Source organism: Uranotaenia lowii, chromosome 1 (assembly GCF_029784155.1).
Source record: "Uranotaenia lowii strain MFRU-FL chromosome 1, ASM2978415v1, whole genome shotgun sequence".
Lineage (NCBI taxonomy): Eukaryota > Metazoa > Arthropoda > Insecta > Diptera > Culicidae > Uranotaenia > Uranotaenia lowii.
Genome location: NC_073691.1, coordinates 196974627 through 197000484, shown reverse-complemented (window position 1 = coordinate 197000484; position 25858 = coordinate 196974627). Strand labels below are relative to the sequence as shown.

Below are 25858 nucleotides of genomic sequence, written 5' to 3'. Positions count from 1 at the left end.
CTAGTAAAGAATAATAACAAAGAACGAGACAAAGCAAATGCAATCGCAATTCGCAATCAGTTTACTGTTGTGTTGATTATTCTAAAAGTAAGTTGTAAAAGGAGTGGTGTGGATCTTTTCGAGATTTTCAGAAAATATTTAGGTATTATACAGCTTATAGTGAAGTTTAGTTCAATAAATTTTTAAACTTTTTCAAACAAACCCAATGAAGATTCCCTTCGAGAGCTCATTCAAGCATCATAAAAACGTTCAAAACATGAGTCATAATATGACTACTCACTCAGTTCTCGTTTTACAACCAAGTAGGCCCTAATATATTTAGCTAGAATAAATACTTTTATCACTAATCACCTAATGGATTTTGTTTGGGCATGGGATGCAGCGTATAATGATCTGTTTATCGAAGGCTATGTACGATCATAAAGTGAGATAAGAAAGGCATAAGAAATATTAAGCTAATCATTATTTTCTTGAGCGCATGAATAGCAAGATGCAATCCTCAGTTCATATTTAATGGACGAAATTTATCATCTTTTGTCTTTGTCTTTCAACATCAATACGGATCATTTGTTTTTTTTTTCTGAAAGGTTGAACAGTATTATTATGTTCTGAGTCACTAATAACTAGAAAAGGGACCGATCGACTAGTGTTAAAGGCATTATTTTTCCAGCCTCAAGTGTGTTAATACTTCGATCTACTGTTCAACAGGTACAACAATCAATGGCATCCCAGCAGGAACAACCGAGGACTCTGTGCGGTGGAATTCGACCAGCAGATGATCTGGACGCCCCAGAACATCACGAATATGTAAAGGCTGCTCTGGCAAAAACGGTCGGTTGCGATCCGGATCACTCGGAACGGTCCTACAAAATCGTAAGTGCCAAACGACAAACGGTTGCAGGAACTAAGTATACGCTGGTTATAACTTTCGATGACGATGTGGCACAACAACAGTTTTCTGTGGTTGCCTGGAGCCGTCCGTGGCTAACCGACCCGGAAGAAGCACTCAAGATTACTTTTGGCAAGAAGGAATAGAATAGGTAAAATCAATCAGATGTGATATTTAATGTTTGGAATTAAACTATTACCTTATTCGGATCAAGTTATTAAAGCTTTTATTTTAACCGTTTTTTATAACTCATTTTTTAAACTATTATTGTCTTGGCATTGACCAGCAAAATATGACTCGATCAAAGTTTGACACTGATCAATCGCTTTCAGTTTGGTTACTTTTGCGTTATACCGTGTACCTTTGCCGTTGCCTTTGCCTTCCAATAGCTCGCATATCTTATCACCAAGTTTTAGAATGTCCTCCGAAAGCCCTTGAAGTACCATTTGTCCTGATTTTCCGCTATCATCTCCATTCGTGAGAAAAAGAAAACAGTTAGGCGAACTAACATTGCGAGCAAAGCAATTCATGAAGTCCGAATCGGGCCCATCTTGTCGGTGAACACTGTAAAAGCGAGGTATAGGATCCATCGAATTTAGTTTATTCGCCTCTAAAAGCGCAGCTTCCGTTATCAACTTCTTGGAAGTCTTTTGAGCCAACTTAACGGTTGATTGAAGCTCCTTAACCAAATTTATGTGATCAACAGGCCCTCCTTTAAGAAGCTTATTAAACATTTTTTCGCGGTCATAACATTCCGTTAATTTTCGCAGCACCCTACCTCCTACTAGGAAATGTACTAGACATTTGTTTTTACTTTTCTCTACGTTTAAAAACTTTATAGCCTGCAGTTGAGCAAGATTTCTAACATGTGTTCCACAACACATGTTACTTTCAACACCATCGATGGAGACTACTCGAAGAGGACCGCTAACATCTTTCGGCAAACCACGAGTTGCACGAGTCACATCCGATTGGAGCATTGGATCATCCGGTGCATAAACCTTGACGGTAACCTAAAAGCAAAATAATAGTAAGTATACCTACGAATCAATGATGATCAACGCACACTTACTGCAGTGCAATCCACAATCAATTGGTTACACATCTGCTCAATTCTGTCCAGCTGTTCTCGTGTGACATCCGAAGCGTTCAAATCCACGTATGAGTCCTCGCTACCCAACCACCAAGATTTGGTGCCGAATCCATACTCTCGATCGAACAGAGCTGTTATCAGATGTTGCCCAGAGTGCTGCTGCATATGGTCGAATCTTCGATCCCAATCAACCTTTTGACTAACCAGATCACCTACCGCAAAAGGAGCGCTCTCTACCTCAATTCGGTGAATCGCATCCGGCCCTTTACGCGTGATATTACGCACCGGTATGGTGCCGTTCAACCAACCATGATCGGTGGGTTGGCCGCCTCCTTCCGGAAAAAGAATCGTGTCACGGAAGATAACGTCGTACCCGTCCTTTACTTTATCACACGCGACCACCTCACTGCTGAACTCGGTCAGGAAACTGTCCTCTTGGCACTTGAATACCATTTTACGGCGAAAATTGGAAAAATGTGCAACCTCAAATCAGCTGATTTAGGACCGGACCTTGTTTGGATCAGGACTGATTTTTCTCGCATCAAAGGTTTGTGAAATCGGTCATACACTGTGCTGGGTGGTGAACTCCGACATTCTCGTGTCTCCGACAAACCGAAATTCCGTGCATGCGATCTAAACAAGCGGTGCTTTTCGTTTGTGAAAGGGAAGTTTTTTTTGCATGATTCTGAATGTGCTTTTGTGTTAAGTTCCTAGTTTAAGTGTTAGCAAAATGTCAAAGCGTCGAAATTTGTTGGATTCAGCTGAAAAACGTAAGTTTCAACAATTAAAAAGTAAGAAAATAATTTCCATTTTTGTTTGTTTCCAACAACACGCAGCTGGCTGTTGTTAAATATTGGGTAAAAATATAAGCAAACTTTGAAATGAAAGCAGTTTCTTTTATTGTCGTTGGATGCATAATTGTCGTATGTTACATTTTGATATTTTTGTGGATGTCCATATGAAATCTTTCACAAAACCATAGAGCTCGATCTAAAAAAAAATTGGTTAAAACAAAATATTACAAAACTCTTAAAGTTATTACTTGCTCAAAAAATTAAGATAAAGTTCATTGAATAGAAAAAAATTGATCTATCCTGAATGATTCCATTTTTAAAAGTTTTTAAAGAAAACAAGAAATATAATATGTACTAAGATTATAAAAGATGCTAATATGAGCCGTTTCAAATAAAGATTTTACAAAAATACCAGATACACATGCATGTTGCTTTTATCTTCTTCAGTATTTTATATTAAAAATTATGAGAAAACTAAACCATTCACAGGTCGCTCACTGCAAAACGTAGCCATGGCTCGGGGGCGTCTGAAGGGTGCACTCCAGGACATTGTTGTTACCCAGAGCGATGATGATTCAGATTCCGACTTTCATAATGATGGCCCACAACCCAATCGTCGCACATCTAAACGTATAAGAACCAATCCTGGAGAGAGCCTAGTGGCTCATGAATCGATACCCATACCACATCAATCGTATATCATGAAATTGTTTGACCGCTCCGTCGATTTGGCTCGCTTTGATGAACGGACGCCGCTGTATCCGATCTGTCGAGCATGGATGCAAAATCAACCGCGTGCTAATCCCAATCGCGTCCCACGAACCCCCTCACCTGTTAAGAGAGAATACAATCCGGACGCAGCCGACCAGTATCGTAGTGGAGAACTGAAAGACGTTCGTTCTATGCCACGGGTTCAGAATGCTAATCTAGATCGTTGTCCATCACCCGTCCAAGTTCAGAAGACAAGTTCGAAATTAAATATCGATTTAGATGCGGAGCCGATTACCAAAAACATACTTATGCAGCAACACAAGAAGCGATGGACACAAATCCAAAACAAGTGGAAAGAGCATACCCGTATCCGGGAACAGCGGTATGTCGCTAGTTTCGAATTGCTGGATGCCATGGTAAAGACATCAAGCTAATGTATGTAACGGATGTTGCTGGAGTACATTGTATTTTAATTATTTCAATGACTTGTGTATCTGAATGTATTAAAAGAGGCAGTGCATGAACCTGCATGAATACTACTAAATGCAGTGCCCGCATAATCAAAAACCGTTCAGCTAATCGTCTGAATCATTTGGTTCTGATTACATTAATCGTCACGATTTGTCTGGCGACTTTGCTGATGGTGCCTTTGCTAGGAACGATAAAAAAAGATTTCTGTAATACAGGATGAATGATTTTAGAAAAAAATGGAAATTTCCGCGCATCTGAATGTAGGGTGTCTCGAGTGAAGCGTCAGTGTGTCTCAACTTCTCTTTTGTTATTGCATCATTTTATTGATCAGCAAAAATATTTAGAAAAGTAATGTTTGAAAATGTTAAAACCCGTGAATTATAACACAAAATGCGTGCTCAAACTACATCGGTAGGTAGAGAGTGCTATTTCTCCATAAAACATTCTTTCGCACCTGGGATCGCAGCACCGGAGAAGCAGGTGCTGCAAGCAGCGAAAAAAAACGATTCCGGAGTAAATCATGATTGTTTGTTCCGGATGTTGGTCAAATTGTTCCAGGTCAGCCGAAAGAAAAACGCGAAGAATTAAGAAAAAACGCTTTCTTCAGAACCACCACAGGTTCCAGCTCGGAAGGTGAGTACTCATACCATATTACCTGTAGGATCAAGATTGTCCATGAATGCGAACATTTAAAGCTTTTAAATCCATTTGTTTTTAGGTTAAACATTCGGATCTGGATTTCGGTTTCTCTTGAATAGACTTATTTGTACTCGTTCTGGTCTTCATCATCCATCATCTTCATCTGATAACAAACAACGTGTCATCCGATGTAAACAGCTTCAATAGAATCATAAAAAAGTGGAAGGAAAAGTTTTTATCGCGGTCTGCATGTAATATTTAATTAACAGTTTTGCTTGAAATTACAGTAAGGTTTGTACGTACACACAGTGCCGCTTTCCTATGTGGCTAGGTAGTAGTGGCGGAATGCATGACTGCGGGTTTCAATCCGTCACTTCCGAAATATCGAATCTCACAGAGCAATAGGTAAGCAATCAACCAATAGTTTACCCTTCCAAAATTAAATCAACTTTTACATTTATTAAAAGTTCTAGGATTTAGCCTGAGCTACAGTACGGTCCAGAGACGTTGCAGGCAGAGGCGGATGTGTTGGATTGAAAACAGTAGCCGGGATTGATGGCAGTGGCTGTCATAGTTCAAATAGTGCCACGGTAATTTGTGCGTGTATTCAAACAATCAATTTTGCTGCCAATCGACAAAAATATAAGTAGTGGATTGACAGCGCTGAATGCAAAAATTGATCTCAACGGTGAGGTGCTTCAGTCCTCGGAACCGAAGAACTTGTTCTGCGAGCTGCGATTATCTCCGGTGGAATCCAGACAGTGTAAGCACTGGTGTAAGTATAATGATTCGTTTTGAAATTGCTTCCGTAATTGATGAGAATATAATAAAGTTATTTATTTCAGTAATGTTTTGTGAAACCCTGCGTACCTGCGGAGTTATGGTCAAAACCACCGTCACGGCGCCACCGCCCACCGAGCTGGTTCCACAGTGCATGCCCAGCATGTCCCGATACGCTTGCCACCGATTGACTGCATCGATGAAACAACCACCCTGAACGACCAATCTAACGAAGACCTAGTCTCTAAAAACTTTTTCCTGGAGAAAAGAAAGGTCCATCAAAAATTGAGTATGGTTACACTATTTACAGAGCATAAGCGCCAGAAAAAACCGAAATTTTAAGTTCTGACAGGAGCATCTGCTTCTAAATGTTTCACATTGCTCGAAAGTTGTCAGCGTGCTAAAAGCTTGCCTTGATAAAAGACGCGAAGGAAAACCTTGCCAAAAGCTACTTAGTACGACATCTTTCCGAAGCAACTCCTTTCCCGGAAATGCCGTCTAAAAATTGAACTAGTCAGATGCAATTAAGTCACCATCTAACCTGCTATTCTGTTTCTTCAAACATCCCAAAGATGCGAGTAAAAACAACATAATATGCGACGATGGAATAGAAGGGTCACATGAAAAATTTCAATGAGGTGTTTGTAAATTTTATATTTATAAATTTTCGAATGTTTCATCAGCAATGTTGAAGATTAATTTGTTTTTATCAACGAGCAATTGCAATTTTTCATTTCATTGTTGAATGCAGGATAAATTTAAGATATCAGGATGTTTAATTTATGCTTCGAAGATAATTTAGTAATTTAGTCTGTTAATTTGTCACAGAACAAAAATCATATTTTTAATTCCTCAATCAAAATCAGTTGACGAAGTAATATCCCATAATCATTTCCACATAAATAAGTTTGAATCAGAGTTGAACAGGAAAAATAGTAGCAGAAATCAGGTTTTTCGAGAATAAAATATGATATAATTCAAAATGCCAAACCAAAATAACAAAATCTATTTTAAGAAGATTTCAGAACCAAATGTTTGTTTATTCAAAGTGAAAATTTGAATTTGATGTATCTTTTTTTTTGATTGGAATCAAAAAATGGTTTTATGGTTTAGTACTCTGTAAAATGTTTTTGGAAATTGTTAGATAAAAAAAATGTACTATAGGAAGTACAGTTTTAATTGTCAAACTTAATTAAAAGATTATGTAAAGCATTAGGGAATGTTGTTGAACGTATATATCGGCCTCGAAAGCTCGTTTGCATCTCACGAAGCCTAGAAATGTTAGTCAAATCTCAATTTATTTACTAGTGTTAAAACTACAGGAAAAATTAATGTAACAACTTATAAAACGACTTTTGCAATAAACTCTGGGAAAAACACAAATATTTTACATTTCTATTATCAACTTTATTTATATTACTATTTATTACCAATCATACCACGAATCGTCCCGCCATGATGATTTTTTGTCTTTTTATTATTGTTTGAAGATACGTTCTATCGTCAATATTCTCTTAAAAGATCATAAAGTGAAGATTACACGTATCATACAAACCGGGTCACGGAAAAGAAAAAAGCAAAAAAAATGAATGGTTACTCTACTTAACGACCCGTTCGCTGTATCGTAAAGTGCGTCCAAACGATTCCATGTCATGGAAAAAAGACTACCTTAATCGTACATTAATAATCCAAAACTATAAAGCTAATCTTTCGTGTGTCTTAGGAAGAAGATAATGGCAATCGTTATTTTATAATACTGATTCATGCGGGTGTGGTTATTGAACATTGCTCAAATCATATCCATTTGACCTGTCGACTACTTTGATTCAATACGATATTTTGGAAGCACACTTTGATAATCATATTATTCTGAAATGATGGGCTGTATTAAAATAAAATACAAAGCAGTATGATAAGTTTCTATTTAAATCGCTTTATGAAAGTGTTCGGTTCATTGCGAATATGCGAATATAAATACAGCCTATCATCATTGTCTTATATGTGTCATAGCCAAACTTGATCAAGGCTTTTTAACCTATAGTTTTGAGCAGTATAAAAACAGATTCAGAAAATAATATTTTTGTAAATTAAAAGTATCGAAGCATTTCGCTGCATGTATGCTGTAAATAATATTTTATTCAGTGTAGCAAATGGGTTTTTTTTAACTCAAATTGGTATACGAGGGTGTTTGCGTGTAGTTGAAGAAAAAGCAAGAGAGGAAATTCTAAAGAAAAAAATCCTTTCATAATCAAAATAATAAAATTTAACATCCAAGTTTTCCGATTTCGGTAAAACAATTTAGCTCACTCTAAAACACGGTTTAGAGTTTGATGGCCCTCCGATTAGGTAAGATTAAACCTTTGCAGCAGTGGTGTCTTCGCGTGTGTGCTCTCGAATATCAACTTCCGGCTGCGGCTGGTTTCCGGACCTTCAAAATGACTGCCCGGCAGCGTTCGGAAAAGGTTTTGGAACAAATGAAGGAATCTAATCCGTACTTCGAAAAGTATGCGAAAAAGATAGCTTCTGTGCAGAAAAGTTCCCCGGAAGAGTTTCTCGCTCGTTTGGATAGTGTCAAGAAGGAGAAAAGCAAATCCAAGTTTGGACCCGTCGATGAGCAAGCTCGGGATTACTCCGGTTTGTTGAATCCGAAGGCTCCATTATCTGCTGATGGAAAACCGATTGAAGAGAAAGCACAGAAAAAGTTGGAAGACATTATGAAGGTTGAACTAGTGGCGGAGAAGAGCGCTGCTGAAGTAGGTGAAATTTGGCTGAAATATCACCAGGGCAAAGAAGCACTTTCTGCTGCCATTCCGAGGGAACAATATGATTTGATGATAGAACGGGCCCGTAAATATCCCATCTTTATACTGCCGATTCCGAGAAGTCAGGGTTACGAATTTATGCTTCTGCAGTTTTTCGCCAATACGGTTCATTTTACACCACTTATCAACTATCAGGTATGGGTTTTTTTTAGAAAAAAATTAAAGCAAGAACAAAAAGAATGGAAAAAGTTTTTTTTTTCATTCTAGGTCCACAAAGAGAATGCACCCGAGTGTTTGAACCTTACGCTTTATACGGAGCTGCGTGGAAGTCATGGCCTGGTGCTGATGCGGGGTGAATACGATTCTAAGGTATTGAACGCACAGGAAGCGCAGTGTTTGGCCAACCAGCTGCAAATGTACTACAGCCAGCAGAACAAGACCAAACTGGCCCTGCTGGAAAAGTTCACCTGTAGCCCAGACCAGTTCAAGCACATGGACGTGATCGAAGAGTTGAACAACTTGAAGATCGGAGGTTAAATTTTTGGGATGCATACAGTTCTATAAGGACTGGAGTGTCATAAATGAAATTAGCAATATTAATTTTATTGCACTCCACTCCAAAGCTGATGACGGCCTTAATTCTGTCACATCATACCGTCTGATACAATCTGATACAACGTATGTACTTAAAACAATGCTAATCTGTACATGGGAAAATAATCACTATCAGATTTCAGATTCAGGCATTGTTAGGCTTGTTAGTAATTAGGTATTAAAATTCAGTTCAAACTCAGAATTAGATTGCTGTTCTTCTAGTGACAACTTTCGAATTTATTTTGCATAACTCATTATGGAGAGAGTGAACTGCAATATTATTTCGAAGCGAGTTGACCGAGTCGACCGACAATGATGCTCTTAATTGAAAGTTAACGTAACGCTTGGAAAATTCACATAAATAACTATTTATTGTGACAACAAAGCATAAAACATTGATTGTATCATCAAGAGAAATCTTAATAACTAAATTACAAATTATAGTACCTGAAGTCCATGAGATTGTATAGGCAGCGGATTTGCAGCATTGATTTAGGTAATGCGTTTATTTATCGTATTGTAAAGTGCTTCGTAGCGAGGTGGTTGATCTTCTTCATCTTCTACCTCTTCTAGTGGTGCGCTAGGCACAAATTCGTTTTCTGAAGTTCTCTGATTTGCGTTGGAAATCAGATTTGATTCCGTCGAGTTTGGAATTTGTACCGAACGGTTTTGATCAGTATTACTTGATCTCGAGCCAGAACTATATCCAGTAGTTCCTCGCCGATGTCTGACCAAACACCAAATTAAAGTTCCAAGAACTATCGTTGTCATTATTAATGAAAGAACTACCGCAAGAATTACATCTGATGGATATTCGACTTGCAATTCACTTTTTTCTCTTAGACATTTAAATTCATCCCTACAGTCAGGACAGTTTATAATGTCATCGTTTCGAAAATGTGGACTTATGCAAGATCCACTGCCATCATTATCGCACTGTATCTGCCTTTCCGTACCGCAATTACGCCTGACAGTAACCACTAGCTCAATGAACAGTACATCGTCAATATGGTCCAACGGTATGTGTTTACTTATGTTTATCGTTATGCGAACATCCTTGCCGGTTTTGAATGCTCTTAATTTGTTGAATGCCTCGTAGGAATCACAAAAGTCGTACTGATTTGAATCATATTTTACTTGTATAGTGTCAACGCATTCTCCCTTAAGCGGGCCATAGACTACACAACATTTGTACAAATGCGATGAAATTCGATGAAATTTTGTCGCTGTGAGCACGATTTGCATAGTGTATGGCACTGCTTGAATGAGCGCCCAAACGGTTGGAGTAAAATCGGTCGGGATCGAAATATTTTGTACAAAACATTCTCCCAGCCGGGGTGGAGATGGTTTTTTTTGTTGCTGTTGCTGTTTTCGCCAGCAATCATTTGTGTTCGCGTGAAATATGTTTGTATAGTGTATGGGCGAGCATAGATCAAACAATCGTCGTGGAATCATCGAATTTGTACAGGCCAATTTGTGTAGTCTATGGCCCGCTTTAGCATTTTTTCGCAACTGTGTCTCACGTGCCGTTAAGCGGGCCATAGACTACACAACATTTGTACAAATGCGATGAAATTCGATGAAATTTTGTCGCTGTGAGCACGATTTGCATAGTGTATGGCACTGCTTGAATGAGCGCCCAAACGGTTGGAGTAAAATCGGTCGGGATCGAAATATTTTGTACAAAACATTCTCCCAGCCGGGGTGGAGATGGTTTTTTTTGTTGCTGTTGCTGTTTTCGCCAGCAATCATTTGTGTTCGCGTGAAATATGTTTGTATAGTGTATGGGCGAGCATAGATCAAACAATCGTCGTGGAATCATCGAATTTGTACAGGCCAATTTGTGTAGTCTATGGCCCGCTTTATGTAGAAGCCCATACCCTCCGGAGCTTGTAACTCAATCCTGCAATAGGAAGTTCGCCCTAAGGAAGACAAATCCCAGCTTTGCTTTAATATATATCCTTGACGAGGATGGTGGAGCTTGATGGGATCGTTCTGTGATAAGATGTTATCATACAGTGAAATACGACCAGAACTGCAAAGTCCTTCTCCGTAGAGATTATCTAAAAAGGAAAATATAAATACATTGGATTTTAATCCATTTAAACTGAAATATCCACGATGACTCACGTATTTTATAATGATTATGATTATCATCAATGGAACAGGAGATTTCGAGGACCAAATGCGAAAACGCCAACACGATCAGGTAATAAATGCTGATCTTTTTGCGTTCGGAAGCCATCGTTGAAATTGGGGATTCAATTCAACGTAAGGTAAAGGTAGTGTTGAGGCCAACTGTACATCCGTCGACCCTCCGATTCGAGCAACGGCTCAGCTAAAAACGAAACTGGCAACTATGCCAAACCAAGCAGAATTGGTGAGGGTGCACAAAGAAGATCTGTCACCGAACGGAAATCAAAACAGTGAGGAAGTACCAAACGTGGTCGAAACAGCTTAGAGTAAACCGTGGAACTAAAACCCGATATCTTTTCCAATTGTAAGAATTCAGTTTAAACACTAAAATGTAAGTCCTTATTATATTGCCTTTTGTAAAATGATCATTAAAAATGAAATTTATTTGTAGCTTTTAAGCTGATCAAATCAAGCTAAAAAGGGTGTTTAATATTGCGTTCGAAACCCTGTCGCGAAGCTAATCCGCAACAAACTTAAAAGATTTTACTTACGAAAAATCGAATCTGATATCGGAAAGATGCCACCGAAAGTCGTAAGAACTTTCAGCTGTAGCCTCTGTAAGGATCCAGACAATAACCACATGGTGCAGTGCGACCGGTGCCAATCTTGGTACCATTATCAATGCGTGGGCGTTGGTGATTCTGTGGCGGACCGGAGCTGGCTCTGTCCAAGTTGTGACAAACATAGTACCACTGTGGCACCTGAAACGCTGAGGAAAAATGAATCCAAATCCCAGAGGTCTAAAGCGAGTACGTCGACATCAGTTAAGGCCGCAAAAGCGGCTCTGGACTTGCAGCAGCTCCAAGAGCAGAAACAACTCGAACTACAACGCATTCAGGAGGAAACGATTCAAGCCGAGAAGGAAGTTGCTCTGGCGAAGAGTCGCCTGGAGAGCGAGAAAAAACAACGCGAAAAAGAAGCAGCTCTCGAGAAGAAGCGCCTCGAGGATGAACGAAAACGCCAAGAAGCTGAAGAGGAATTTGAGCGGTTGCAGCTCAAAAAGGAGACAATCCGTCAGGAAGCCTTGAGGAAGCTAGAGGAAAAATTCCTAGCAGAGAAATATCGTATCCTCAATGCTCAGCTTGACGAGGACGGTAGCAGTAAAAGCGGGTGCAGCGAGTTCAGCGGAAGGAGAACAAAGCAATGGGTAGAGGACCTGTTGAAAAACCATGAAGTTATTTGTCATGATGAGAGACCGAATGAAGCTGGCCCAAATCGAATCAGAGATCCACTGGAAGAACCGAAACAACCACTCAACTCGACTGAAATAGTGAATCCTAATGGAAATGCACGAAACCTAGAAATTCGTGAGCACGCTGACAGAATTCGTGAATTTCCCATTGAATCCCCAATTCGAAGTGATCATAATCAGCCCCCGGTTCCCAAAGTAGACGGTAGATTGGGAACCCAAGATCACGTTCAGAGAGAATGCGAATTTCCGAATCAACAAAACATCTCATCAGGTTGCAACACCCTAACCAGTGGTCAGCTCGCGGCGCGTTCAGTGTTTTCCAAAGAACTGCCAACGTTTACTGGAAACCCCGAAGAGTGGCCGTTATTTTACAGTAGCTACCTGACTGGAACGAAAGAGTGTGGGCTTACTAACGCGGAAAATCTTATTCGTCTTCAGCGTTGCCTCAAAGGCGAAGCTTTAGAAGCCGTACGAAGTTGTTTACTGATTCCCGAAACGGTTCCTTGTGCTATGGAAACACTGGAAATGTGCTACGGAAGACCAGACGTACTGGTAAACACACTTCTAGTCAAGATCCGAAACACTCCCGCTCCCAAGGAAGGTCGGTTAGAGACCTTGATTGCTTATGGGTTGGCTATCAAAAACTTTTGCAATCACATTCTCGCAGCAAAACTAGAAGACCACTTCAATAACCCCACGTTGCTTCAGGAGTTGGTAGAAAAGCTTCCGATGGAAACAAAAATGAAATGGGCGGACTATATGGAACTCACAGGTGAAAGAAGCTTGGGTTGTTTTGGTAGATTTATGCACGAGGTTTTACGAAAGGCTATCACGGTAACCCCCTACAATCCTCATACAGTGAACAAGCCAGTGAGAGGGGAGGAGCCAAGACCTAAAGGTGGTGTGAAGTATAAAGGGTACCTCAATCATCACAGCGAAGCTCAAGCACCTGGAGAAGGCAAAGATGATCAGCCCCATATCAAGAAGGCTTGCATAGCATGCGAAAAACCAGGTCACAGATTGGAGAATTGCGGTAAGTTCGAAAACTATTCTATTGATGAACGCCGAAAGATCGTCCGATTACATAACCTTTGTTGGAGTTGCCTTAAAAGTCATGTCCCTTGGCCGTGTCGCCGTCCTAAGGATTGTTCGTATGAAGGTTGTCGCTACCGTCACCACCCTTTACTCCACTCACCTCCTTCAGAAGGACGACCGAATCCCAGCCCCAATAATTTCCATCGAACTGATAGTACTGCTATCTATCGAATCGTTCCCGTCACTATACACAACGGATCACAATCCATCCCTACTTTTGCCCTCCTTGACGAAGCCTCCGAAGTCACGATGATCGAGCAAGATCTTGCCGATAACCTTAATCTCAAAGGTACCCTAGAACCATTACACTTGCAATGGACCGCTAACGTTACTCGCTTCGAAGAAAACTCTCGTTCAATTGACCTACAGATTTCCGGGAAGGACAAGAGAAAACGATACTGTTTGAAAAACGCCAGAACAGTCGAGGTCTTAGAGCTTCCGATTCAGTCCATTTGCCATCAAGAACTTATTGAAGAGTATCCGCACCTACGAGGCCTCCCTCTAACCGACTATGAATTCGCCCGACCACAACTGCTAATAGGTCTCGAAAATATTCACCTTGCCACGCCTTTGAAAATCTGTGAAGGAGCACATGGGCAACCGATAGCCACAAAGACACGCCTAGGGTGGTGTATCTACGGAGCAATTCCATGTCTAAAAACACGTAAATCCTATCAGCAGCTGTTTCATGGAAACGAACAGACCGAAGATGAGAAATTAAATGAAATTATCAAGCAACATATTGTTATAGACAACTTAGGTGTTCGTAGCACAGGAATAGCACTCGAGTCCAATGAAGATAAGCGTGCTCGAGAAATATTAGAATCCACCACACGCCGAATTCCTGGAGGGTTTGAAACCGGAATTTTGTGGAAAAGCGACAATGTTGTCTTTCCGGATGGGTTTTCTATGGCTCTTAGTCGGTTAAACAGTTTAGAAAAGAAAATTTATAAAAATCCCGAATTGGCCAATCGCGTAAAGCAACACATTAACGAATACCTTGAAAAGGGATACGCTCATAAAGCCACTTACGAGGAACTGAATTCTGCGGATCCGAAACGAGTCTGGTATTTACCATTAGGCGTCGTTATTAGCCCCAAAAAACCAGAAAAACTGCGACTTATTTGGGATGCCTCGTCGAAAGTTCGGAACACCTCATTCAACTCATTGGTACTAAAAGGGCCGGATCTACTCACGTCACTTCCTGCAATTCTCTTCCGATTTCGGTCTAGAAGGGTGGCAATATGTGGCGACTTGAAAGAAATGTTCCACCAGATAAAAATTCGAAGTGAAGATCTGTCTGCTCAGAGGTTCTTGTGGAGAGATGATCCATCCGCCAAACCGGAAGTCTACACCATGGACGTTGCAACTTTCGGTTCTGCCTGTTCACCTTGTTCAGCACACTACATTAAAAACCTCAACGCCAGGGACTATGAGGATAAATACCCTGAAGCAGCAGAGGCCATAATCAATGGTCACTATGTCGACGACTATTTAGACAGCAAAGATACAGAAGAGCAAATAATCAGTCTGACCAACGATATTCGATTCGTACATCGCCAAGGTGGGTTTGAAATCCGAAATTTCAGGTCTAATTCTTCATACGTTCTTAAAGCCATCGGCGAGATCCCCCTTCCGCCTAAAGAGTTGGGCATATTTCCGAAAGAAATAGAATCTGTACTGGGCATTCAATGGTTGCCAGTAAACGATGTCTTTACCTTTTCCCTGAATCTTCCGAACTTTGACCGCAAGCTAATTGATGGTTCAATTCGCCCTACAAAACGCCAAATACTAAGAATAATAATGACCATCTATGACCCACTCGGATTGCTGGCCGCATTCATAATTCAAGGGAAAATAATCATACAAAAACTGTGGAAAACTGGATGTAACTGGGACGACGAAGTAAACGATGAAATATTCTCGAACTGGAAACGATGGACGAATTTGTTCTCTGGATTGGGTAACATTCATATTCCAAGATCCTACTTCGGGGCGGCTGTCCCCGAGCTTTGCAAACCAATCCAACTCCATGTACTTGTCGACGCCAGCGAAGAGGCATATGCTTGTGTCGCTTATTTTCGCTACACCGACGGAGGCGTAATTCGATGTTCCCTAGTGGGTGGGAAATCTAAGGTCGCTCCTGTTAAAACGCTGTCCATCCCAAGGCTCGAACTACAGTCAGCAGTGTTGGGAACACGCCTAGCAGATTTCATACAAAAAAACCATCAAATACCAATAACTGAACGATTTTTCTGGACCGACTCAGCGACAGTGCTCCACTGGATTCATTCTGATACACGCAAGTATCATTCATACGTGGCCTGTAGGATTGGAGAGATTTTAACATCAACAAACATCATGGAATGGAAATGGGTACCTTCTCGCAGCAACGTAGCCGACGAAGCCACCAAATGGGGTCGGGGACCATGCTTTGAAGCCGAGAGCAGATGGTTGCGTGGACCAGATTTCCTCTGGGGCAGCGAAGATTCGTGGCCTGAACAAAAATGGAATCCAGCAAATGGGAATGAAGAATTGCGCTCAAGTTACTTCCATGCAAAGAAAGCCGACGAAAAACTAATTGACGTTCACCGATTCCACAAGTGGGAGAGAATGCACCGAACAATCGCGTATGCATTTCGATTTGGCACTCCGCGAAGTCGCAGCGAAACATCAAACGAACCGAAGTCTCTAGAACTTCTCGACCAAAAGTATCTACGCCAAGCTGAAATGGTATTACTGCAGATTATCCAACAAGAATCGTTTCCAGAGGAAATGGTCGCATTACGGAGAGTCCAAAATGGAAAGCCTGCGGGGGTGGTGCCGATCACCAGTCCGCTATACAAATTATCAGCTTACATCGATGAAGAGGGATTGGTCAGAATGGACGGTCGTATCGGCGCCGCCCCCAACTTGCCGATCGAAGCTAAGTGTCCTATAATCCTAGCCAAAAACCATCCTATAACGTTCCTTCTTGTAGATTACTATCACCGCCGCTACTTGCATCGAAATGCCGAGACTGTTTTCAACGAGATCCGCCAGCTTTTCTACATAACGGGACTTCGGAAGCTGATACGCACTGTAGGTTCCCGTTGTCAATGGTGCAAGGTCTACGGCAGTTCCCCGATGCAACCGATGATGGCTCCTTTACCGAAAGCTCGGCTCGTAGCGTTCCAGCGACCTTTCACCTACGTTGGTCTGGATTACTTTGGCCCAATCCTGGTTAGGGTTGGACGATCGCATGTGAAACGCTGGGTAGCCCTCTTCACATGTTTTACAACCAGAGCTATCCACCTTGAAGTCGCCCACAGCCTTTCCGCTGTCTCCTGTAAATTCTGCATACGCCGCTTTATAGCTCGACGTGGGGCTCCAGCCGAAATATACACCGATAATGGCACAAACTTTAGAGGAGCCGCTAATGAGCTGCAACGTCAACTTAACAACATCAACCAAAGATGCGCGGAGACATTCACTAACACCAACACCAAATGGTACTTCAACCCCCCAGCAGCACCTCATACAGGCGGAGTCTGGGAGCGCCTAGTGCGATCCGTAAAAACTGCACTAGAAGCCTTTCATGACATCCCTAGGGTTCCTGATGACGAGACTTTTGAAACAATCATCTTGGAAGCCGAGAGCATGATAAATAGCCGGCCGTTGACTTACATACCACTGAACGATGCGACCGATGAGGCCTTAACACCAAACCATTTCCTTCTTGGTAGCTCAACCGGAGTCAAACAACCACCGAAGGATTCCACCAGTGCCCTTGAGTGTCTACGGAGCAGCTGGAATCTAGCACAACATATCTTAGACGGGTTCTGGAGAAGATGGTTGAGGGAATACCTTCCAACCATCGCCAGGCGCACCAAGTGGTTTAACAATACGAAACCCATCGAGGTAGGGGATCTAGTCTTCGTTGCTGACGGAAAACAACGCAACAGCTGGGTCCGAGGAAAAATTATCGAGGTCACTCTTGGTAGAGACAAGGTTGCCAGACAAGCGGTGGTTCAAACCAATGCTGGAAAAATGCGTCGAGCTGTGGGGAATCTGGCCGTGATCGACGTCGTGGACGAGTGTAAGGACGAGATTGCTGAAGGGACAACATCGTCTTACGGGGGGGAGATTGTTGAGGCCAACTGTACATCCGTCGACCCTCCGATTCGAGCAACGGCTCAGCTAAAAACGAAACTGGCAACTATGCCAAACCAAGCAGAATTGGTGAGGGTGCACAAAGAAGATCTGTCACCGAACGGAAATCAAAACAGTGAGGAAGTACCAAACGTGGTCGAAACAGCTTAGAGTAAACCGTGGAACTAAAACCCGATATCTTTTCCAATTGTAAGAATTCAGTTTAAACACTAAAATGTAAGTCCTTATTATATTGCCTTTTGTAAAATGATCATTAAAAATGAAATTTATTTGTAGCTTTTAAGCTGATCAAATCAAGCTAAAAAGGGTGTTTAATATTGCGTTCGAAACCCTGTCGCGAAGCTAATCCGCAACAGGTAGGAATTGATTTATGCTGATGCATATTTAACAAAATTTCTCTGCTTGACTTGAGTGATGCCGTATTTATGATATTAAATTATACTTTTTTCCACTCACCCACAGTTTTGCCCTCCCACATCAGTGATAGGGGTGATGGGCGCGGTATATATCATGCATGGTCCAATTTTCTATGTGTGAAAGTGAGAAACCAATAGCTTTACTCCTGAAAAAAAGGGGAAAACTCCGACAGTGGGTGGCGTCATGTTTTATACACGATTGTGAATTAATACTCGAAAAAAGGTCCGATTCGACTTTCCATCTGCAGATGGCGAAAAGAAGAATCCAAAAGAATTATGAGAATTATGTCATCGTGCAGCTCTCCATCTGTCAAGAACGAAACAAAAGAAAATCTCATTATTTGATTCATTTTCATTACTTTCGGTACGTATCGCAGTAAGCTGTATGGATAGTGCTTTTTACTTGTGCCTAGCTTGGACAGTAGGTATTTCTGCAGTGGAATAATCGAAGGAAATCTTGATGATTCAGGTGTTATCCGCCTCCAAAAGTGATTAGCAAAACGGTACCACAGTATTTGCGTTTCGATCGAATGGTGTTTGATTGTTAGGCGGGTCCCCAAGGATTCGTTCAATGGCCTCTAACAATAGCAGCGGCAGCAGCCCCGGCTTGTCCACCAAATCGAACAAAGTCCTACTGAAAAGTTCATCCCGTAGTTCGCAGTTGCAACAACAACAGCAACAAGACGATCCTAGTCCAGAAAATCAATACTTCTACGAGGACGAAATTTTTTGTATCGACGGCAAGGGTCATGTCAAGTTTGGGCTCGTCCTGGAAAATTTCGAGGTTAGCGAAGAGGAAGGATTCGATGAGGATGCTCTCAAGAAGGGTGAGATCCGAGCCTGTTGGCATCCAGAGGGCCTCGAAGAAATTGTTCGTCAAAACAGGGTACGTATGAAAATTTCGGTTGTTTTTCTATCGGAGTAGAACTATTGCTTAACAAATTCTGTCATAGAACGAAATTTGGAGGCTTTATAAATCAATGTAGTTATATAAGAGAAACAGGTCGAAATATTTGAAAAGTATTGATTCTTTTGAATTTGTCATGTCAGCATTAGTCAGTGTATCACACTTCACTTATTTTCACCTTTTAGGAATATTGGGGTTTGAATATTTAATGCTTTCATGTATGTTTATTTTTCTGATTCGCATCCTTTCTCTCTGTAGGTTGGCCTTGCCGATCGAACATTGATGCCGGGTGATGTCGTACGAAGAATGATCCCGGGCAAGGATACACAACGAGGATACTGTCACGAGATCTTCGTCAAAGCCGATGTGAAGGTATGTTAGGCTTAAGAAATAGTTTCGTCCAACAGAAACCATCATTCAAAATTTAATTTTAATTTATTAATTGGAATTACAGTAGTTTTTAAAATACATGTGAATATTTTAGTTTTTGAAATCTAGGTTTTTAATGCAAATTTATCGTAAGTGGTCCAAACTTCGCACTTTGTCATAATATTTCTTAATACGATGAGATAAAAAGTACATATTACAATCAGTTGTGTTCAAAGAGCACACCAAGGTTTTTACGCTGGTTTTTGTACCGCGTAAAAACCGTATTCAAACACCGCGCTGATTGCGGAAAACCGTGTAAAAAAATCGTGCTAGTTCCAAAATTCTGAGTCTTCAAACATTCTGACATATAACTTGGAACCTAAGACTTATAACATAAAACCTGCAGCCTGAGACATAAGACCTTACACCTTAGACCTGAAATCTAAGAGCTTAGATCTGAAACCTGTCATGAAAGATAGTGGATATAAACCATTTTTGTCTCACTTATTACTTCTCACGTCTCAGGTTTAAGGTCTAAAGTGCCATTTCTTATTTCTTAGTGCTGCATATAGATTTGCATACGTTCACCCCTAAAAAAGAAATCTAAAATATGAAACCATCATTCATTCATCTATTCACAATTATAATATGCTTTTATCCTTTGAAAATCAACATCCACAGATTGTCGGATCTAAATACGTCGTTAAGAATGTCCCTTCAGAGCGGTTGCGGCCCCTTATGTCGATGCCGAAGGACAACGCCGTGTGCTACGATTCCTGGGTGGGTAGCACCAAGAACGTGAATGAAAAGTTGATTCTCAAGTGAGTATGTTTCAACACTCAAAGACTTGATCCCTGTTTAAGTAACATTTAGGCAAGCGCTTAGGAAAAGTATGAACGCTTTCACGCAAACCTAGGAGGCCCCAGTAGACCTAGACAAATGTAATAAGGCCGTCGCTTCCGACGGCGGATCAGCGGCCACCTTTAGATGATCATCGATGTTTGCAGCAACGCCGCAAAATTAGAAAAATAAATTTCAGACAGACAAACCAGTTTATCTAGAAAATCTAGTCACCAACGATAAGTTGAAATTACGCAAAATGCGTTTTTATTACCAAATGCGCTATACCAACATGAATTCATAAGTGTTATGCCAAATGACCTTTATAACTGTTATAATTAGAAGTGGAGAAATACTAAAGTAACGGTGTTAAATGGGATGAATAAGCCATAGATGCTTAAAATCTCGGAAAAAAAAGAAAAAAAAAACTAAAGTAACGGTGGACGGATAAAACATAATTTATTAAACGTTCTTCTTTACGGTTCAAATACTAATGAACCAGCCTTTTTTTTTGGTCAATCATTCGTTTAGGGCTTAAAGTTTCCTTTTTAGATTAGGCATATCTCTTTTCTCTTTGTCTATTACAAGTTTAGGTAACAATTCTTGATTTTGGGTAAAATACAACAATGCCCATGATTCCACTATGTCAAACGGCCTTTTGCCAAACGTCTTACTCCCCATTCAAACACAGTTAAATCAATGTTGAATATCGGTTGAATATTGATACAAAGATATTATTGTTTGTTTTTCGCCTTCGTTAGATCCCAATGCGGTTCGCTGGTAGAGCTTCGACCAGACATCGACTACTGCTCACTTAAAGATAGCGATACACGATCCCGATGTGGTTTCTTCGCAGGAACCCTCTTCTATCCTGGCCAAACCTTGATCGGTCCCATCAGCGAGCTCGAAAATGCCAAATGGCTTAGCACATCGCCGGAAATGAAAATAAACCGCAAGCACAAGCTGCTGGAGCGCAAATTCACCGTCCAATCGGTTGAAATCGAGGGCGTGTGGGTACAGTGGCAATGTAAGGCAAGCTCGTGCGACGATATCGAAGCAGAAATGAAAAATGGCGCCATTCAGCAACCACCGGATTATATAACCGGGGACGATTTGAAACGGTTGCGCAAGTTGAACCTTTTTGAGTCTTGCATGTTGCAAATCAACGATAAAAACTATCTTAAATTGGAAGACGGGGATGCAGTTTGTCGTAAGAGCTTATGGAGAAAAGAACTGAGCTCTAGATATAGGCGCATGTTGAGTACCGTGAGCTCGGGAGAAATGGAAGAAGAAGTCATCTGTGATACTGATAACCACAAGATAACGGTAACAGGTAGTGTTGGAGAAAGTGAATCGCGAGAGAAGGTAGATCCGGATAAGGGTAAATTATGCCCAACGGGTGGAAAGGAAGGTTTAAAATTGGGTAAGATGCGAAGAAATTCTCCACGACGCCTTGGTGCGAATGCCGTTACTTGTAAGTTGGCAGAAAGCGACGAATGGCAAACGGACCCTGAGGATGATGAAGAAGAAGAAACTTGCGAAGGTTGTGAGTCAGCTATGTCTGACGGTGGAGGTAGCACGATTTCATCTTGCTCAAGTACGGCCACTCCGAGGGGTAGTCCCAAAAAATCGCCTCTGTTGGCAAAAAAACTGCGCAAAGGAAAGTTTAAACGATCAGCATCAGCGAATAGCAGCAATGAACGTATTCCGGCTGCTGGTGATGAGGTAATCACAGAAACGCTGGTAGTTTACAGTACAGCGACTGTTGTTTGGCAAGATGGCACAATAGAAACAAATATTCCGTCCACAGATCTGTGCCCAATTCATCATTTAGATGATCATGAATTTTTCCCAGGTGATTTCGTTCTAGCTGGTAACACAGATCCGATGCAAAACCCTTCTTTCAGAGATTACGGAGTAATCCAAAACGTTGATCATCATGGTCGCACTGCAAAAGTTAAGTGGTTTAGTACTTATACATGTGCTGAAGAACCACAGCCCACGTTCAACGGTGAATCTGAGGTCAGTGTGTATGATTTGAAAGATCATCCCGATTTCCAGTATCGTCCGGGTACAATTGTCATACGGGTTGCCAATTTTCAAGGGGATGATTCCAATTGCACTGCCGGACAGGTAATTGATAACTATCCCAATGGTATGGTCAAGGTTTGGTGGGTGGATGATCATATTAGTATGTGCTGGCCTCAGGATATTTTCGAAGTCGGTCAGTACGATTCAGAAAATAATTTCTGGGGAAATAATGATTCGGATAATAATTCCTGGGAAACAGAAGATGAAACTTCAGAACTTGGCGGGACATCTCCGGAAAGGGTTTCCAAACCAAAGTTGGCCGCAAACCTCGAAAGGGCGCGTGTGGCGATGGCTAGATTGGAAGAGCTGTTTATTATTAATCCCCATTTGCAGAACCATGAGGTTATGAAGAAATTATTGTTGGTGTACAAGAAGTGTCGTTATCTTGATCGACTTATGGACACTACGTTTTTCCACGAGGAGCACTTCATGGGACTGGTGGAAAGAGTTCGTAAATCAAACAATCAAACGACGGCTGAACGTGTGTTAGAACAGAAAAATCGACTTTTTAACCAAAGCGGCTCAAAAACGACCACGCCTACCACTGAAACTCCAAGTACAGCTGAACTCAAGCTACCGTCGATGAGCAACAATAGTCTTTCAACTAGTACGGGGGCCTGTGCAGTGCAGCTGGCGAAAACATCAACCACGCCTAATAAGCAGACGAATTCGTCTTCATCTTTCCACATTCCAACCAATGGTAATAATCAATCGACATCTTCGGAAATCTCCAGTATAGATGAGTACCAGTTAATGGCTACCAGCACCAGCACCAGCTGTTCTACGCGTTCTACAGGTGAGAATGGAACAGGCGGAGAAGATTCAGGAAACTTCTCGGCACGAAGTGACCCGGGTGCCAACGCAAGTGACGCTAAACTTTCTGCATCGATTGGTAACGATTCAGCACTGAACACTGAGTTAGATAACGTGAATAATTTATACATGAACATGAGCGATGAAATGAATAACACCAGTTCAGTGTTCAGTTTTTCACCACTTGCGGAGAATGTATCGGCAAAGCTGTGCTCCCTTATTAAAATACAGCTTGTGAAAGCATTGCAGGAAGTAAGTTAACGTTTATAAATACTTAGAGTGTTTTAACTTGCAAAATCTTTCACTTTTGTCTTTATTTTTAGATAAATTCAAGATTCAGTCAATCGGATTCATTCAAGGAGATAATAGTGGAAGAAATACAATTAACTCCTCCACCCATCAATTCCAGTCGGCCTCTTTCTTCTACTCCTTCTTTGTTGCTACAATCTAATCTCAACTCTCCAACTACCGTCGAGTCGGTGGAATCTAACGATGATCTTCCGCTGAGCATCCCTGCAGCTCCAGGGGAATTAAATTTTGTCGAGTGTTTCCAAATAATGGACTCGGCTCCCAGCACCCATAAGTTTCATCTTACCGTATTTCAAACAAGTAATGCTCAAAGTTTTTATCGTGCGGTTCAACGTGAGCACAAACTGCTGCGGACAGGTTTGCCTCCAGGAGTTTGGGTGCGAACGTTCGAAGATCGTCTTGATTTGTTGAGTGTTATGATTGAAGGTCCAAAGAAGACACCTTACGAAGATGGTTTGTTTCTGTTCGACATACAACTTGGGCAAGATTATCCAGCTTCGCCGCCCTTGTGCCATTATATCAGCTATTGCTCAGATCGTTTGAACCCAAATCTTTATGAAGATGGTAAAGTTTGTGTGTCGCTTTTGGGTACCTGGTCCGGAAGGGGTACTGAAGTGTGGGGCTCCAACAGCACGTTGCTTCAGGTTATAGTTTCAATCCAAGGTCTCATTCTGGTTGATGAACCATATTTCAACGAGGCCGGCTACGAGAAGCAGAGAGGTAAGACTAATGGTAATTTAGTTTTAAAATTTAACATTGCAAAGCTGATGGTTGGTTCTCAATTCAATCCAGGCTCTCAGCAAGGAAAAGAAAATTCGAGAATGTATAACGAAATGGTGCTGCTCAAGTTGGTACAGTCTATGACCAAACTAGTGGCAAATCCGCCGGAAATATTCAGTGATCAAATCTTACAACATTTTCGCCAACGGGGCCTAGATATGTATCAACGGATCAAGCGTTGGATGGATGTTTCAGTGGAGGCAAATCGGCTAGCTGTATCGAGAGAGTTGGGTAAGTTGCAACTAATACCGTTGATTGAAATAGTAGGTACATTCTCTACTGCGCAGAATTTACTGGTACATTAAACAATAAACGATAACATTATAATGTACACATTTGGGAACGTACTAATTTTAAAATTATTTAACAGAATCTTTACCTCGAGAAAATGAATCTGAAATCGTTACATCAGCAGCGAAGAACGTCGATGCACTGCTCGCATCATCTGGTGCTACCGATAGCTGCCTTCCGGACTTTCCGTTGATCCCAGCCAGTCGGGGCTTTTGTCTTACACTTGCAGGACTTTTGGAAATCTTTCAAAAGATTCTGCATGCGAACGGTAAAGTCGGTGAATAACGGTCGCCAGAAAGTGTCGGATACCCCAAAAGCTCAGTTCCCACCGCTACCCAAACTCAGTGCCGCCCTGAATTTATCGCCTCGCGTTTTTATGCCCTGGCCCCTACGAAACAAAACGTTTGAAATCACCAGGAACATTGTTGCTGTAGCTGTTGTTGTTTCAGGGTAGAAGTATATGATCAGTAGTAATAATTTTTTGTTTTTTGGTCTTTAAGCAAGTTAATATTCCAAATTTCTGGGTATCAATCTCGTTAGGTTTTTCAGCTTTTTATTTTACATTCCTGCTGTTTTCTATTGAATAAATTTTTGGTTTTTTCCCAGTATGTAGGTATGAAATATTTTTTTGGTTCGCCAGTTGCAAATAGAACATACTAAAACCACGTAAAAAGCTGTGCCTATATTTAAATCAATTAATGAAAACAAGGTATGTCGAAAATAAACCACAAATGTACACGCGAAACTAGGAACGCTAACAAATCGAGAAATGATTTCGAAGAAAGCTGTCTTATATTTAAGATTTATTTTCTAAAATTTGAATGCCTATAAATAATCTAGTCACAATGCAAACATGACAAAAACGAAAAATGGTAAAAAACTACACACGCACATCAAACCAATCTGAACATTTTTTGAGGTCTCCGGAAAAAATGGGTTTTAATACTCCATCACATCGGACTCTTGTGTAGGAAATTCAGAGTTCCTTTAAACCAAATTTGAATAATTAAACTTTTAATAGACAGCTCTTAAAGGCATGAATTGAGAACTCGAGAGAAGTTTGCTAGAATGTATTCTTAGTTCGATTTCTGGTCACTATTGCAACCCAAAACTCAACTACGTTATCCGATGACTTCTGGCAGAGACACAGCTTGATTAGAAGAAAGGCAGCTACAAGACAAGAACGTTTGAATTCTAGTTACTTCTCTCTGCTACGAATAAGGAAAATAATCAAAACAAATTACAAGCTAAATCTCCGCTAGAGTTAAAATTAAATCCCACAAATAGAACAATTACTTCGCTAGGTTTATTAGGTCATTGTTAAAATCCAAAAAGAAACAGAAAATGCTAAAAAGCTATCTAAAATAAATAGTGTTTATATTCATCTCGAAAATTGAGAGATGCTATCGAAAAAGAGATGCTATCGAGCCACAGAAAGCACAAATATTTCGAGAGTTACCAAAAGCTACCTATCATCTATCTATTGTATCGAGAAGTTCAATTAATTTGTTTCGAATGCGAATCTCGCTGCGGTAAACATAACCGTCTATCGTTCTATATTCGTTTGTTTCCTTAACTGCTATGGACAACAAAAACCAACTAACCTTAAAAAACATGTGAAAATTTCATGCTTAGAATGACTGCAAATAAATTATGATGGTTGAAGAGACAAAA

At 40.9% G+C, this 25858-nt stretch overlaps 6 protein-coding genes across 13 annotated transcripts; 5 read left to right on the top strand and 1 right to left on the bottom strand.

The window, feature by feature from the left end:
• The first annotated feature begins 14 nt into the window (after nt 1-14).
• Nucleotides 15-1098, top strand: LOC129742587 (uncharacterized). Of its 2 annotated transcripts, none has more exons than XM_055734510.1 (2): nt 15-87; nt 709-1098. In XM_055734510.1, exon 2 carries the CDS (start codon nt 721-723, stop codon nt 1033-1035), a length of 315 nt encoding a protein of 104 aa, XP_055590485.1. In that variant the 5' UTR covers nt 15-87; nt 709-720; the 3' UTR covers nt 1036-1098. The 2 variants fall into 2 exon arrangements, with proteins under 2 accessions (XP_055590485.1, XP_055590483.1); XM_055734508.1 differs by lacking the exon at nt 15-87 and adding an exon at nt 340-411.
• On the bottom strand, nt 1099-11935 carry LOC129742545 (alanyl-tRNA editing protein Aarsd1-A). Of its 3 annotated transcripts, none has more exons than XM_055734457.1 (4): nt 10864-11935; nt 10599-10796; nt 9181-10265; nt 2438-2743 (listed from the first exon to the last, which is right to left on the bottom strand). In XM_055734457.1, the coding sequence occupies exons 1-3, from the start codon at nt 10976-10978 to the stop codon at nt 9226-9228; spliced, it is 1353 nt and encodes a 450-aa protein (XP_055590432.1). In that variant the 5' UTR covers nt 10979-11935; the 3' UTR covers nt 2438-2743; nt 9181-9225. The 3 variants fall into 3 exon arrangements, with proteins under 3 accessions (XP_055590442.1, XP_055590432.1, XP_055590436.1); XM_055734461.1 differs by lacking the exon at nt 2438-2743 and adding an exon at nt 2957-2972; XM_055734467.1 differs by lacking the exons at nt 10599-10796; nt 10864-11935 and adding an exon at nt 1099-1902 and having other exon boundaries at nt 1962-2743; nt 9181-10213.
• Nucleotides 2180-6798, top strand: LOC129742570 (protein lin-37 homolog). Of its 3 annotated transcripts, XM_055734493.1 has the most exons (6): nt 2180-2752; nt 3266-4591; nt 4677-4816; nt 4885-5002; nt 5065-5372; nt 5443-6797. In XM_055734493.1, exons 1-2 carry the CDS (start codon nt 2713-2715, stop codon nt 3919-3921), a joined length of 696 nt encoding a protein of 231 aa, XP_055590468.1. In that variant the 5' UTR covers nt 2180-2712; the 3' UTR covers nt 3922-4591; nt 4677-4816; nt 4885-5002; nt 5065-5372; nt 5443-6797. The 3 variants fall into 3 exon arrangements, with proteins under 3 accessions (XP_055590468.1, XP_055590473.1, XP_055590460.1); XM_055734498.1 differs by having other exon boundaries at nt 4677-5002; nt 5071-5372; nt 5443-6798; XM_055734485.1 differs by having other exon boundaries at nt 4677-5002; nt 5443-6795.
• LOC129742562 (ATP synthase mitochondrial F1 complex assembly factor 1) lies at nt 7564-8739 on the top strand. Its single transcript, XM_055734477.1, has 2 exons — nt 7564-8334; nt 8407-8739. The coding sequence occupies exons 1-2, from the start codon at nt 7708-7710 to the stop codon at nt 8674-8676; spliced, it is 897 nt and encodes a 298-aa protein (XP_055590452.1). The 5' UTR covers nt 7564-7707; the 3' UTR covers nt 8677-8739.
• LOC129742523 (uncharacterized) lies at nt 10267-17783 on the top strand. 2 transcript variants are annotated; one of them, XR_008736543.1, is made up of 3 exons: nt 10267-11260; nt 11321-17584; nt 17645-17783. XR_008736543.1 is itself a non-coding variant. In XM_055734436.1 (2 exons), the coding sequence occupies exon 2, from the start codon at nt 11447-11449 to the stop codon at nt 17516-17518; it is 6072 nt and encodes a 2023-aa protein (XP_055590411.1). In that variant the 5' UTR covers nt 10267-11260; nt 11321-11446; the 3' UTR covers nt 17519-17618. The 2 variants fall into 2 exon arrangements, 1 of the variants encoding a protein (XP_055590411.1); XM_055734436.1 differs by lacking the exon at nt 17645-17783 and having other exon boundaries at nt 11321-17618.
• Nucleotides 17649-25858, top strand: LOC129742535 ((E3-independent) E2 ubiquitin-conjugating enzyme). Of its 2 annotated transcripts, XM_055734449.1 has the most exons (9): nt 17649-17724; nt 17831-18148; nt 18254-18670; nt 18950-19063; nt 19742-19881; nt 20662-23056; nt 23128-23833; nt 23906-24124; nt 24264-25858. In XM_055734449.1, exons 3-9 carry the CDS (start codon nt 18356-18358, stop codon nt 24467-24469), a joined length of 4095 nt encoding a protein of 1364 aa, XP_055590424.1. In that variant the 5' UTR covers nt 17649-17724; nt 17831-18148; nt 18254-18355; the 3' UTR covers nt 24470-25858. The 2 variants fall into 2 exon arrangements, with proteins under 2 accessions (XP_055590424.1, XP_055590421.1); XM_055734446.1 differs by having other exon boundaries at nt 17831-18670.